Below are 15,449 nucleotides of genomic sequence, written 5' to 3' on the forward strand. Positions count from 1 at the left end.
TGTGGCAGATATAACTAATCCCTTGCGTAGGGGAGGCCTTGTATCATTCCCGGTCGAGCACGCCCACAAGGAGAGATCTCCGAGCACGCCCACAAGGAGAGATCTCCGAGCACGCCCACAAGGAGAGATCTCCGAGCATGCCCTAACTCACTCTCTAATCCCCTGCAGTGGAAATGCGGGAAAAATATCAAAAAGCATACATTGTAACATTAGGTCAGCTGCTGACCGGTACACGGTGCCTTATAAGACCGCCAAATGCAGCCATCAGAACGTTAAGATTATCTGCAGCCGATCGGAACCTGCGATTGATCTACAGCGTCCACATGACCACCACATCAGATAAAATGGTGCTGAGAGAACTTTGCCCGTCAATCAGGAGACGTAGATCGGGTGCGGTCCCGCGGTCGCCTCTGCGGCTTCAGAGAGTCCCCTCCATTTCCGGCTCGACCTCCCCGGGATCTTCCTGGTGTGGGCATTAAAGCTTCTGCCCAGGTTCGCTCTATGTCTAGTCGATTCTGTTTGGCTTCTCTTGACTTGCGACGTGGACTGTGTGTTGGACTGCGACGCTCCTCGTGCTGGGGTCTGTGCCTGCAAAGCTCTGTAAGTGCGTCCGCCGCTTCCTTCGGTGTGGTGAAAATCTTGTTCCGCCCGTTCTCTTGAAACACCCGTAATATGGCTGGGTACTGCAGGTTAAAACGTATTTTCGCTTGGAGCAGCGCGGTACAGATCTTGCTGAAAGAACGCCTTCGTTTTGCGACCTCCGTAGAATAGTCCTCGAAAAGTAGCACTTTCATGGCCATTATTTCCAAAGGACGCGATCTGCTGCGGAAAGCCTTCATGAGTGCCACCTTATCATTGTAATCCAGCAGCTTAAAGATTACTTGTCTGGGACGAAGCGAACTGTGGTCATCTGCTGCTGGGAGATGTCTGGGGTCCGGCCCCACCCTGTGCGCCCTCTCCACCCGGCAGGGACGTGGAAGACAACGCTGCTGGCAACGTCCTCTCACATAATCGCTGTAAATCAGAAGGGACCACCGCTTCTTTCAGACCCACCAGTCGCAGGTTGCTCCTCCTGGAGCGGTTCTCCAGATCCTCCACCTTGTCCCCCAACTGCGTAGTAACAGACAGCACCCCTTTAAGTTTGGATTGCAGGTGCTCATTTTCATCCTCCAGCAGCGTCATACGCTGTTCTAATTCATCAGTCCTGGAAGTGACTTGTGCCAGCTCCGCATGCACGCGGTTCAGGGAGTCTTGCACCGTTTTTTCCAGTGCCTTTTGCAGGTCTGGCGCTATCTGCTTGGCCACTTCACGGGCCCGGGCTATATAATCGATAGGTGCAGGATGAGAAGAGGCTATGGGTTCTGCAGGGCTTGAAAGCTGGGACTGAGGCTGCTGCAGCTCCTCTTCCTGTGTGTATAGCAGGGTCGCAGTGGCGGGAAGCGCCGCCATCTTACCTCTCTTTTCCACGGCCGCGGCTGAATCTTCCATGGCTGGCTTCTGCGCACTTCTGAGGAGGTACCTGTCCATACAGGCACCACCGGGTATGTTCCTGTGTGCAGGGTTGGTGGCTTCACAGCTGATTGTCGCCGCCGGAGCGACTGTTGCAGGCAAACAGGCTAGACAAGAGCAGGAGCTCAGTCACTCGCGTCCTGCATCGCCAGCGCCGGAACCGGAAGTCCAGTATTGTATTTTAAAGAAGACCAGAAGGTCAGTTTGTGAGTATCGGGAGCAGGTGGAGCGGTGTAAGCGGTAGTGGTTTTTTCATCGGGGGGCAGTCACCGAAAAATTTCTGAGATACTAAAACGGTGCCTTTAATCGTAGGGCTTATGGAGTTTGTAAGTCCCGTTTTTGTAAGTCCGTTTTTGTAAGTCCGTTTTTGTAAGTCCGTTTTTGTAAGTCCCGTTTTTAAAAAAGGGCACCAGAGTCGAGCTTGTAAACCTGGAGAAAGCAGAGCTCTCTCCGCAGCTGGGGTCGGGGACGTGTCCCTGGTCCTGTTCAAGGAAACCCACCTACCAAGGTGTATGGCTTTATAATGGGTTACAATGTCCGGGAGGCCCCTACCCCGGAGCTGGGCTTGAGAGTCAGGTGTCTGTGCTAGTCGTGGCTTTTTAGAGTTCCAGAGGAATTTGGAGAATAGAGATTTGATGGAGGTGAAGAAAGTTTTCGGTGAATGGCCATGGTTTGAAGCACGTTGAGGATTTGAGGGAGAATGTAAGTCTTCAGGTAGGTTTTCCTCCCACCCAGGATAGGAAGGGGATCCGCAGGGAATGTAACTGGGTTTTAATCTTGTTTAGTAAGGGGATGAAATTGGCAGCATAGAGTTGGGAGGATTTTTTAGTAAGCTTGACGCCCAGATATTTGATGTTATGTTGTGGCCATTGGAACGGGGCCAGCTGTTTTACGTCGCGTATATCCGCCAGCGGCGCAGAAACATTAAGGACTTCTGACTTGGAATAATTTATTTTGAAGTTTGACACATAACCGAAGGAATTAAAAGCTTGTAGTATCGAGGAATGCCTGCTTAGGGTTAGTGACCAGCAGCAGGAGGTTAGGGTTAGGGTTAGTGACCAGCAGCAAGAGGTTAGGGTTAGGGTTAGTGACCAGCAGCAGGAGGTTAGGGTTAGTGACCAGCAGCAGGAGGTTAGGGTTAGTGACCAGCAGCAGGAGGTTAGGGTTAGTGACCAGCAGCAGGAGGTTAGGGTTAGTGACCAGCAGCAGGAGGTTAGGGTTAGGGTTAGTGACCAGCAGCAGGAGGAGGTTAGGGTTAGTGACCAGCAGCAGGAGGTTAGGGTTAGTGACCAGCAGGAGGTTAGGGTTAGTGACCAGCAGCAGGGGGTTAGGGTTAGTGACCAGCAGCAGCTGGAGGTTAGGGTTAGTGACCAGCAGCAGCAGGAGGTTAGGGTTAGTGACCACCAGCAGAAGGAGGTTGGGGTTAGTGACCAGCAGCAGGAGGTTGGGGTTAGTGACCAGCAGCAGGAGGTTAGGGTTAGTGACCACCAGCAGGAGGTTAGGGTTAGTGACCACCAGCAGAAGGAGGTTAGGGTTAGTGACCAGCAGCAGGAGGTTGGGGTTAGTGACCAGCAGCAGGAGGTTAGGGTTAGTGACCAGCAGCAGGAGGTTAGGGTTAGGGTTAGTGACCAGCAGCAGCAGGAGGTTAGGGTTAGTGACCAGCAGCAGGAGGTTAGGGTTAGTGACCAGCAGCAGGAGGAGGTTAGGGTTAGTGACCAGCAGCAGCAGGAGGTTAGGGTTAGTGACCAGCAGCAGCAGCAGGAGGTTAGGGTTAGTGACCAGCAGCAGGAGGTTAGGGTTAGGGTTAGTGACCAGCAGCAGGAGGTTGGGGTTAGTGACCAGCAGCAGGAGGTTAGGGTTAGTGACCAGCAGCAGGAGGTTGGGGTTAGTGACCAGCAGCAGGAGGTTAGGGTTAGTGACCAGCAGCAGCAGGAGGTTAGGGTTAGTGACCACCAGCAGAAGGAGGTTAGGGTTAGTGACCAGCAGCAGGAGGTTGGGGTTAGTGACCAGCAGCAGGAGGTTAGGGTTAGGGTTAGTGACCAGCAGCAGGAGGAGATTAGGGTTAGTGACCAGCAGCAGGAGGTTAGGGTTAGGGTTAGTGACCAGCAGCAGGAGGTTGGGGTTAGTGACCAGCAGCAGGAGGTTAGGGTTAGTGACCAGCAGGAGGAGGTTAGGGTTAGTAACCAGCAGCAGGAGGTTAGGGTTAGTGACCAGCAGCAGGAGGTTAGGGTTAGGGTTAGTGACCAGCAGCAGCAGGAGGTTAGGGTTAGTGACCAGCAGCAGCAGGAGGTTAGGGTTAGTGACCAGCAGCAGGAGGTTAGGGTTAGTGACCAGCAGCAGGAGGTTAGGGTTAGTGACCAGCAGCAGGAGGTTAGGGTTAGTGACCACCAGCAGAAGGAGGTTAGGGTTAGTGACCAGCAGCAGGAGGTTGGGGTTAGTGACCAGCAGCAGGAGGTTAGGGTTAGTGACCAGCAGCAGGAGGTTAGGGTTAGGGTTAGTGACCAGCAGCAGCAGGTTAGGGTTAGTGACCAGCAGCAGGAGGTTAGGGTTAGTGACCAGCAGCAGGAGGAGGTTAGGGTTAGTGACCAGCAGCAGCAGGAGGTTAGGGTTAGTGACCAGCAGCAGGAGGAGGTTAGGGTTAGTGACCAGCAGCAGCAGGAGGTTAGGGTTAGTGACCAGCAGCAGCAGGAGGTTAGGGTTAGTGACCAGCAGCAGCAGGAGGTTAGGGTTAGTGACCAGCAGCAGCAGGAGGTTAGGGTTAGTGACCAGCAGCAGCAGGAGGTTAGGGTTAGTGACCAGCAGCAGCAGGAGGTTAGGGTTAGTGACCAGCAGCAGCAGGAGGTTAGGGTTAGTGACCAGCAGCAGGAGGTTAGGGTTAGGGTTAGTGACCAGCAGCAGGAGGTTAGGGTTAGGGTTAGTGACCAGCAGCAGGAGGAGATTAGGGTTAGTGACCAGCAGCAGGAGGTTAGGGTTAGTGACCAGCAGCAGCAGGAGGTTAGGGTTAGTGACCAGCAGCAGGAGGAGATTAGGGTTAGTGACCAGCAGCAGGAGGTTAGGGTTAGTGACCAGCAGCAGGAGGTTAGGGTTAGGGTTAGTGACCAGCAGCAGGAGGAGATTAGGGTTAGTGACCAGCAGCAGGAGGTTGGGGTTAGTGACCAGCAGCAGCAGGAGGTTAGGGTTAGGGTTAGTGACCAGCAGCAGGAGGTTAGGGTTAGGGTTAGTGACCAGCAGCAGGAGGAGATTAGGGTTAGTGACCAGCAGCAGGAGGTTAGGGTTAGGGTTAGTGACCAGCAGCAGGAGGTTGGGGTTAGTGACCAGCAGCAGGAGGTTAGGGTTAGTGACCAGCAGGAGGAGGTTAGGGTTAGTAACCAGCAGCAGGAGGTTAGGGTTAGTGACCAGCAGCAGGAGGTTAGGGTTAGGGTTAGTGACCAGCAGCAGCAGGAGGTTAGGGTTAGTGACCAGCAGCAGGAGGTTAGGGTTAGTGACCAGCAGCAGGAGGTTAGGGTTAGTGACCAGCAGCAGGAGGTTAGGGTTAGTGACCAGCAGCAGGAGGTTAGGGTTAGTGACCAGCAGCAGGAGGTTAGGGTTAGTGACCAGCAGCAGGAGGTTAGGGTTAGGGTTAGTGACCAGCAGCAGGAGGTTAGGGTTAGGGTTAGTGACCAGCAGCAGGAGGTTAGGGTTAGGGTTAGTGACCAGCAGCAGGAGGAGATTAGGGTTAGTGACCAGCAGCAGGAGGTTAGGGTTAGTGACCAGCAGCAGCAGGAGGTTAGGGTTAGTGACCAGCAGCAGGAGGAGATTAGGGTTAGTGACCAGCAGCAGGAGGTTAGGGTTAGTGACCAGCAGCAGGAGGTTAGGGTTAGGGTTAGTGACCAGCAGCAGGAGGAGATTAGGGTTAGTGACCAGCAGCAGGAGGTTGGGGTTAGTGACCAGCAGCAGCAGGAGGTTAGGGTTAGGGTTAGTGACCAGCAGCAGGAGGTTAGGGTTAGGGTTAGTGACCAGCAGCAGGAGGAGATTAGGGTTAGTGACCAGCAGCAGGAGGTTAGGGTTAGGGTTAGTGACCAGCAGCAGGAGGTTGGGGTTAGTGACCAGCAGCAGGAGGTTAGGGTTAGTGACCAGCAGGAGGAGGTTAGGGTTAGTAACCAGCAGCAGGAGGTTAGGGTTAGTGACCAGCAGCAGGAGGTTAGGGTTAGGGTTAGTGACCAGCAGCAGCAGGAGGTTAGGGTTAGTGACCAGCAGCAGGAGGTTAGGGTTAGTGACCAGCAGCAGGAGGTTGGGGTTAGTGACCAGCAGCAGGAGGTTAGGGTTAGGGTTAGTGACCAGCAGCAGGAGGTTGGGGTTAGTGACCAGCAGCAGGAGGTTAGGGTTAGTGACCAGCAGGAGGAGGTTAGGGTTAGTAACCAGCAGCAGGAGGTTAGGGTTAGTGACCAGCAGCAGGAGGTTAGGGTTAGGGTTAGTGACCAGCAGCAGCAGGAGGTTAGGGTTAGTGACCAGCAGCAGGAGGTTAGGGTTAGTGACCAGCAGCAGGAGGTTAGGGTTAGTGACCAGCAGCAGGAGGTTAGGGTTAGTGACCAGCAGCAGGAGGTTAGGGTTAGTGACCAGCAGCAGGAGGTTAGGGTTAGTGACCAGCAGCAGGAGGTTAGGGTTGGGGTTAGTGACCAGCAGCAGCAGGAGGTTAGGGTTAGGGTTAGTGACCAGCAGCAGGGGGTCATCTGTGAAAGCGGCTGTCTTGTGGTTGTGGTTCCCCACTTGTATGCCTGAGATATCAGTAGTCTGTATGAGTTTCTGAATGAGTGTTTCTAAGGTGAGGATGAATAAGGCTGGGGAGAGGGGGCAGCCCTGCCTTGTTCCGTTATTTATGCTAAAGGTGGGTGAGATTGTGCCGTTTAAGCGTAAGCTAGCCTCGGGTGTAGTGTATAGGGAGAAAACTGCAGATATAAACTTGTCAGGAAAACCAAATGTATGTAGATTGGCATGAAGGACCACCGGACCCTATCAAAAGCCTTCTCGGAAGACTAAAGGGATCCCCTTCTGTGTGGCATGATGAATTCTATTAAGAAGTCTGGTGGTCTTATGCTTGCCTTCTCTCTCGGGCACAAACCCTACTTGTTCGGGATTGATCAAGCGGGTGAGGAGAGGGTTGAGTCCGTTGGCCAGAAGTTTTGCCCACCATTTGAGATCTGTGTTAAGGAGGGAGATGGGCCGATGGCTTCCACATTCTGCACTATCTTCACCCGCTTTATGTAACAGGGTAATATGTGCTTCCAAAGCCTGCGGCGGTAGAGTGGAGCCCTCCAGAAGACTATTGAATACAGTAAGGAATTTGGGTAACAATACCTGTTTACATTTTTTATAGTAGCTAATGGGGAAGCCATCCGGTCCAGGACTCTTACCATTGGTATGGATGAGAGAACTTTGGACAGCTCGTCTAGTGTAAAGGGCTGAGTGAGAGCGTCTCTATCTACGTCCGTGAGGGAGGGGAGGTTTATATGTTGGAGAAATTGATCAGTGAGAGTGTGCGAGTCCGAAGGTTCGGGTAAGTTGTATAGGGATGTATAGTATTGCAAGAACTCCCTTGTTATATCTCCAATATCAGAAGATAGAGAACCTGAGGGGGTCCTGATCTCCTAGATAAAGGATTGTTCTGTACGTTTTTTGGTCATGACTTTGGAGCCTCTATCCCCGTGCGCATAAAATTTGAAAGAGCTTCGCTGATACATTTTAGCTGACTTAATATTAAGTAAATCCTTCAACTTCTTCCGTAAGTCACTCAAACCCCCCGTATCTCAAGCGCTTGTGAGCGTTTACCCACTCTCTCAAGAGCAGAAATCTGTGAGTATGGAGTGGAGCTCCTTCTCTCTTTGTTTTTTGCAATGAGCTCCCCTCTGATGAAGGCTTTGTGCGTTTCCTACACAATTGGCGTTGAGATATCAGGAGTTTCGTTTCTCTGAAAGAAGTCGACAAGATGTGCAGACAGGGAAGTTACATTGCGGGGATCATCCAAGAGGGTTTCATTCTTGGACCAAGTCCACGCCCTGGAGGGCAGCTTTTCCATGTTGAGGTGAAGAGAAATGGGGGCGAGGTCAGATAGGGTTATCGAGCCCATGCGAGGGGCATTCGCCATAGGTAGATGTCTGCTAGAAACAAAGAGATAATCGATCCTATGGGGGGTCCCGTGGGCATGGGAATAAAAGGAGTCATCTTTAGTAGCGGGGAAGTGAAGTCGCCAGATGTCTATCAGGTCAGGTGTTGGCGGCAGCTTCTAACTCTTCTGAGGGAGGAATGTGCAATGGGTGGCCTGGCGGAGGACGTATCTAGCAGAGGATCGAGTGAAACATTAAAGTCTCCCCCCACCACCAAAAGTCCCTCTGCAAATTCTTTAAATAAGTTTAATGTTTTAATTAACCATTGAGGCTGTCTCTGATTAGGAGCATAGAAATTATCAAAGGAGATGGGCGAGCCAGCAAGAGTAATGAGAAGGAATCCACCGTCTGGGTCAGGTTTAGACACTGTAGACAATGTACGGTACAGTCTTCTGAAAGGCTATGCTACCCCTTTGGAGGAGGAGGAAGGATGAGCGCTATGAAGCCATGTTGTGTGAGAGAGCGGGCAGCTTTTAGGGTTTAAAGTGGGTTTCCTGCAAAAGAATGACATCAGCCCTCTCCTTTTTCAGGAGCGCTAAAATTGGACTCCTTTTCCTGGGGTCATTCAGGCCTTTGGTGTTACACAAATATCTGAACTAGTCATAGATAAGTATAAGCGGTGGAGACAGAGGGATAGCGCCACCAGGTGGCCAACTGACAGTGGTGAGAAAGAAACAGTTGGAGGACAGCGAATAGAGGCATCGCATTCTTATATGGAGGTTTCAGTATCTCAGCGGGTACAGAAAACGTCTCGAAAATTGGAAGATACAGGGTTAAAACTGGTATCACAAAACAAAAGCCTGGAGATCGGCAAAGTATGCACCATAATAACCGTACATCTCAGATCGACAAACCAAATAGTATGTAGTGGTCTAACATTATAAAGCAATCTGGAGAGGGCGCGAACCCGCAGGACGCATATAACGAGGGTACAAAAAAGTGGCGTAACTGCGTATACAAGGGAACAAGAGCCTTAATATGAAAAAGGATATGTGGAGCCGCTGGTGGCCCCGGAGATCCAGGGGTTCAAGTAGTGTCCATGGAGACTCTGCCAGGCGCCGATTTTCCAGATCTTTTACGATTCCTGGTCATCTTGTGCGGATTGGCGGTTTCCCAGGGCGTGTGAGGGGGTAACGGTGGCAGATCGGACAGATTTTGAACCGCAGCCCAGTCCGGAACTTCCAGGTCAGGAATTCTCAAGGCCACCAGTGCGTCCTCCAGGTCCGCATGTTTACGAACCATGAATCTTTTACCTTCAATCATGAAGGAGATGCCGAATGGGAACAGCCATCTGTATGCAATATTGTTGCGCCGGAGGGACTCCGTGAAGGGTTTCAGAATTTGGCGTTTGGATAACGTGGCTCTTGACAGATTTTGGTAGACAGAAACCCTCGAACCCTCCCACAAGAGGGAATCACAAAGTCTCGAATGCTTCAAGATGTCATCTCGGACCTTTGAGCTAAAAAGGCGGCAAATAACGTCGCGTGGAGGCTCTTGGGGCTTAGGTTTGGCTCGCAGCGCCCTGTGAACCCTTTCCATGCGGATTTCGTCCCGGTAGTTTATCGCCAAGTATTTGAACGAAAATTTGCTTGATCGAGGTATACAAGGATTCGTCCGGAATCGATTCAGATACGCCCTTCAAGCGCAAGTTATTACGGCGCCCTCTGTTATCTTGGTCCTCCAGCCAGTCCATGACCGAGTTCAGGTGGGTCTGACAGGCGAGAAAAGAGGACGTGGAAGCCTCAGCGTGATGGGTGAGGTGGGTTTGAGTAGACTGCAGCTGCTCAACCCTGTTGCCAATCTGGCGGACTTCTTGTTTGATGTCACCTAGCTCTTTGACGACCGGTTCTAGTGCCTTGTTCAGAATCCTGCTAATAAAGGATCTGGAGACGGGCAAGTCCCTGGTAGGTGCGGCATCATCCATGGCACTGTCAGCATCTGCTACGGGCGCAGCCTGGGCCTTAGCAGCCATGTCTTTCTCGTGTCTAGTGGTAGTGGAGAGGTGATCCCTGACGTTTGAGGGTGGAGGCTTTTTCACAAAGTTATCCAGGCTAGTGGCTTTAGACTGTACAGTAACGTCTCTTGCTTTTTGTTGCCCAATCTTGACCATCATACAAGCAGCTAGGTCTGCGGGTAAGTAGAATCAGGTCGTCAGACCATGTGTAAGGTTATGGAGATTTCATTGCTGATGATAAAGCTTTTGGATGTCGATCCGAGAAGAGTGGCCAAGTTAATGCAACATAGATCCGGAGGTTTGTCCCCCACCCAAGAGGTGCAAATCTGGGGGCAAGAGGTCCTCCTCAGAAATTAGAGCCAGGCTCGTCCATATAGTAGTATGGTGACAATAGCACTATGGTTCAAGATGGCAATGTGATGAGGAACTGCAGGGATATTCCGGTACAATACAGGTGGAGTAGGGTGCAGGTGCGTAGGAGGCCCCTTGTGTTTCCCGGTCTGGCCCTGGGTTGGGAGTCAGGGACTCTGTGTGTGGGCACGCTGGCTACAGCAGCTGGCCCCCCCAGCCAGGTGCAGGGTGTTAGCAGGCTGGTAGAATGGTGTTTGGGTTGATTCTGGCTCCCTCTCACCTCCAGATTAACGTGTCAGTTCAGCCACAGGTGCACAGGATTCCCCCTGTGAGGCCTCCAGTGAGGTGTCCGGTATCTGGGGACTGGGAAGGTCTCGTCCGCAAGTGGGGAGGCCAAAAATCGAGGCCGTGGCTTCTCCTCCCGCGGTAGGCCGCAAGTCCAGAGGCGGGGCACGGCCTGAACAAAGGTGGTAGAGCAGTCCTCTCTGTGGCCCCACACCACGACGAGGGCGGAGGGCCGACAGGCAGACCAATGGGAGCTCCGGTGAGTGTGTCGGGCGAGGGCCTCTGATGCGCGGCCGCCGCGCTTATAGTAATCGAGGCCGCGGCGTCACTCGCGCCGCTAGTGAGGCCGGAAAGGTCGCAAACTGAGCGTGGCTGTGCGGGGGGAAAGATGTTCCTACCGGAGAGTTGCTGGCAGTGAGCAGTGGAACGGAATCCCCGGTCTGCACTCGGCGGAGTCAGGAGCTCTGCCTACCTGTATTATATTGACATAACCCTGTGTTACCTCCTGCGTCCTGCAGGGGGTGCTGTTACCTGTATTATACTGATATTATCCTGTGTCCTGCAGGGGGCGCTGTTAACGGTATTATACTGATATTACCTCTTGGGTCCTGCAGGGGGCGCTGATTCATGTATTATACTGACATTACCCAGTGTTACCTCCTGTGTCCTGCAGGGGGTGCTGTTACCTGTATTATACTGACATTATCCTGTGTCCTGCAGGGGGCGCTGTTACCTTTATTATATTGACATTACCTCCTGTGTCACCTCCTGTGTCCTGCAGGGGGCACTGTTGCCTGTATTATACTGACATTACCTTCAGCGTCCTACAGGGGGCGCTGTTACCTGTATTATACTGATATTACCCTGTGTTACCTCCTGCGTCCTGCAGGGGGCGCTGTTACCTGTATTATACTGACATTACCTCCTGTGTCCTACAGGGGGCGCTGATACCTGTATTATACTGATATTACCCTGTGTCACCTCCTGTGTCCTGCAGGAGGCGCTGTTACCTGTATTATACTGACATTACCTCCTATGTTACCATCTGTGTCCTGCAGGGGGCGCTGTTACCTGTATTATACTGACATTACCTCCTATGTTACCATCTGTGTCCTGCAGGGGGCGCTGATACCTGTATTATACTGATATTACCCTGTGTTACCTCCTGTGTCCTGCAGGGGGCGCTGTTACCTGTATTATACTGACATTACCTCCTGTGTCCTACAGGGGGCGCTGATACCTGTATTATACTGATATTACCCTGTGTTACCTCCTGTGTCCTGCAGGGGGCGCTGTTACCTGTATTATACTGACATTACCTCCTGTGTCCTACAGGGGGCGCTGATACCTGTATTATACTGATATTACCCTGTGTCACCTCCTCTGTCCTGCAGGGGGCGCCGTTTCCTGTATTATACTGATATTACCTCTTGTGTCCTGCAGGGGGCGCTGATACCTGTATTATACTGATATTACCCTGTGTTACCTCCTACGTCCTGCAGTGGGCGCTGTTACCTGTATTATACTGATATTATTCTGTGTCCTGCAGGGGGCCCTGTTACCTGTATTATACTGATATTATCCTGTGTCCTGCAGAGGGCGCTGTTACCTGTATTATACTGACAGTACCTTCTGTGTCCTGCAGGGGGCGCTGTTACCTGTATTATACTGACATTATCTCCTGTGTCCTGCAGGGGGCGCTGTTACCTGTATTATACGGACATTACCTTCTGTGTCCTGCAGGGGGCGCTGTTACCTGTATTATACTGACATTACCTCCTGTGTCCTGCAGGGGGCGCTGTTACCTGTATTATACTGACAGTACCTTCTGCGTCCTGCAGGGGGCGCGGTTACCTGTATTATACTGACATTACCACCTGTGTCCTGCAGGGGGCGCTGTTACCTGTATTATACTGCCATTACCTCCTGTGTCCTGCAGGGGGCGCTGTTACATGTATTATACTGACATTACCCTGTGTTACCTCCTGTGTCCTGCAGGGGGTGCTGTTACATGTATTATACTGACATTACCTCCTGCGTCCTGCAGGGGGCGCTGTTACCTGTATTATACTGACATTACCTCCTGTGTCCTGCAGGGGGCGCTGATGCCTGTATTATACTGACATTACCCTGTGTTACCTCCTGTGTCTTGCAGGGGGCGCTGATATTATTGCAGTCGTGCTGCAGGGGGCGCTGTTACCTGTATTATATTGACATTACCTCCTGTGTCCTGCAGGGGGCGCTGTTACCTGTATTATACTGATATTACCCAGTGTTACCTCCTGTGTCCTGCAGGGGGCGCTGATACCTGTATTATACTGATATTACCCTGTGTTACCTCCTCTGTCCTGCAGGGGGCGCCGTTTCCTGTATTATACTGATATTACCTCTTGTGTCCTGCAGGGGGCGCTGTTACCTGTATTATACTGATATTATCCTGTGTCCTGCAGGGGGCGCTGTTACCTGTATTATACTGATATTATCCTGTGTCCTGCAGGGGGCGCTGTTACCTGTATTATACTGATATTATCCTGTGTCCTGCAGGGGGTGCTGTTACCTGTATTATACTGACATTACCTCCTGTGTCCTGCAGGGGGCGCTGTTGCCTGTATTATACTGACATTACCTCCTGTGTTACCACCTGTGTCCTGCAGGGGGCGCTGATACCTGTATTATACTGATATTACCCTGTGTTACCTCCTCTGTCCTGCAGGGGGCGCCGTTTCCTGTATTATACTGATATTACCTCTTGTGTCCTGCAGGGGGCGCTGTTACCTGTATTATACTGATATTATCCTGTGTCCTGCAGGGGGCGCTGTTACCTGTATTATACTGATATTATCCTGTGTCCTGCAGGGGGCGCTGTTACCTGTATTATACTGATATTATCCTGTGTCCTGCAGGGGGTGCTGTTACCTGTATTATACTGACATTACCTCCTGTGTCCTGCAGGGGGCGCTGTTGCCTGTATTATACTGACATTACCTCCTGTGTTACCACCTGTGTCCTGCAGGGCGCGCTGATACCTGTATTATACTGATATTACCCTGTGTTACCTCCTGTGTCCTGCAGCGGGCGCTGATATTATTGCAGTCGTGCTGCGGGGGGCGCTGATATTATTGCAGTCGTGCTGCGGGGGGCGCTGATATTATTGCAGTCGTGCTGCGGGGGGCACTGATATTATTGCAGTCGTGCTGCGGGGGGCGCTGATATTATTGCAGTCGTGCTGCGGGGGGCGCTGATATTATTGCAGTCGTGCTGCGGGGGGCGCTGATATTATTGCAGTCGTGCTGCAGCGGGCGCTGATATTATTGCAGTCGTGCTGCGGGGGGCGCTGATATTATTGCAGTCGTGCTGCGGGGGGCGCTGATATTATTGCAGTCGTGCTGCGGGGGGCGCTGATATTATTGCAGTCGTGCTGCGGGGGGCACTGATATTATTGCAGTCGTGCTGCGGGGGGCACTGATATTATTGCAGTCGTGCTGCGGGGGGCACTGATATTATTGCAGTCGTGCTGCGGGGGGCACTGTTACCTGTATTAGGCCTCATTTACTCGAGCGTGCGCAAAAGGCAATTGACAGCTCTGTGTGTCATCCGTGTATGATGCGCGGCTGCGTGATTTTCGCGCAGCCGCCATCATAGAGATGAGGCTAGTCGACATCAGTCACTGTCCAAGGTGCTGAAAGAGCTAACTGATCGGCAGTAACTCAGCATCCTCGACAGTGAGTTCACACTTACCATGAACTGCCTGCTTCCTCCAGTCCGGTCTCCCGGCCGTTGCCTTGGTGACGCGTCCCTCTCTTGTCATCCGGCCCCACCTCCCAGGATGACGCGTCAGGCCATGAGACCGCTGCAGCCTGTGATTGGCTGCAGCCTGTGCTTGGCCTGTGATTGGCTGCAGCTGTCACTTGGCCTGAATTGTCATCCCGGGAGGTCGGACTGGAGGAAGGAGCCGGGACTTATCGGTAAGTCAGAACTTCTGTTTTTTTTTACACGTATATATATATTGTGATCGAAAGTCACTGTCCATGGTGCTGAAACAGTTTAAGTCTTTCAGCACCGTGGACAGTGACTGTCTCCTGACGTCGCGTACCCGAACATTTTTTGCCGGGTTCGGTCAAAACGAGTTCGGCCGAACCCGGTGAAGTTCGGTGCGCTCATCTCTAATTTGACACTCCGTTTGGATGTTTGTAACCAGAAAAGCACGTGGTGCTTTTCTGTTTACATTCATCCTTTTGACAGCTCTTGCGTGATTTTCGCGCATGCAACGCAGGACCGTCCGTGTGGCATGCGTTGTTTTCACGCACCCATTGAAGTCAATGGGTGCGTGTTGCGTGAAAAATGCAAGAATATAGAACATGTCGTGAGTTTTACGCAACGCACTCACGCAGCGCAAAATTCACGCATCGTCTAAACAGCCCCATAGACTATTATAGGTGCGTACGACACGCGTGAAAAGCACGCGCGTTGCACGCGCGTATAATACGCTCGTGTAAATGAGGCCTTATACTGAGATTACCTTCTGCGCCCTGCAGGGGGCGCTGTTACCTGTATTATACTGACATTACCCTGTGTTACCACCTGTGTCCTGCAGCGGGCACTGATATTATTGCAGTCGTGCTGCGGGGGGCACTGGCATCAATAAGGGGTGTGAATACTTCTGGGGTGTGACGTTGTCCTCTCTTTCGTCCTCAGCTTCGACTCTCACCGTTTCCCGTTGTCTGGCTATAAGATGCAGAAGATCCGCGATGACGGGGTCAGGAAGTTTTACCACGTGGTGTCCTCGCCCGGTGCTGCGCCCCCCCTGCGCGCTTTCCTTCACCCTTCTGGGGTCCCGGAGGAGACGCTTGTGGCTGCCGCTCCATTACAGGGTGTTATCACTTTGGCAGAGGCCCATGGAGACCACACGGCCCAGCACAGTGTCCCCGATCGGCCGCCATTAACCCTTCCGCCAGGACTGAAGCTGCGTTACCGCCCGTTTGGTGCTGCGGCCCCCGCGGTCGTGAATAGAGAAGATTCGCAGTTATCAGAAAGCAGCAAAAAAAGGAGGAAAGCAAAGAAACGGCGTCGGGGGGCGCTGGAGCGGGACGACGTCTGATAACACAATAAACCCATGTGAAGTCCGTCAGCGGCCGCATCACCCACACTGGCCATTAGGTGTCGTCATTGTCCTGTGCTATAGGTCTTGTGGGGTAAAGAACCAATCAGAC

At 52.3% G+C, this 15,449-nt stretch overlaps 1 protein-coding gene across 3 annotated transcripts in view; it reads left to right on the plus strand.

Moving 5' to 3' along the window:
* Window positions 1-15,385, plus strand: part of POLR1G (RNA polymerase I subunit G) — a 40,302-nt gene extending 24,917 nt beyond the window's left edge. For all 3 annotated transcript variants that reach the window (XM_075848473.1, XM_075848475.1, XM_075848474.1), the window contains exon 3: window positions 14,935-15,385. In XM_075848473.1, coding sequence (XP_075704588.1) covers window positions 14,935-15,337 — 403 coding nt within the window. In that variant the 3' untranslated portion in view covers window positions 15,338-15,385. The remainder of the gene's footprint in view (window positions 1-14,934) is intronic.
* Window positions 15,386-15,449: the final 64 nt, after the last annotated feature.

Source organism: Rhinoderma darwinii, unplaced genomic scaffold (genome assembly GCF_050947455.1).
Source record: "Rhinoderma darwinii isolate aRhiDar2 unplaced genomic scaffold, aRhiDar2.hap1 Scaffold_41, whole genome shotgun sequence".
Classification (NCBI taxonomy): Eukaryota; Metazoa; Chordata; class Amphibia; order Anura; family Rhinodermatidae; genus Rhinoderma; species Rhinoderma darwinii.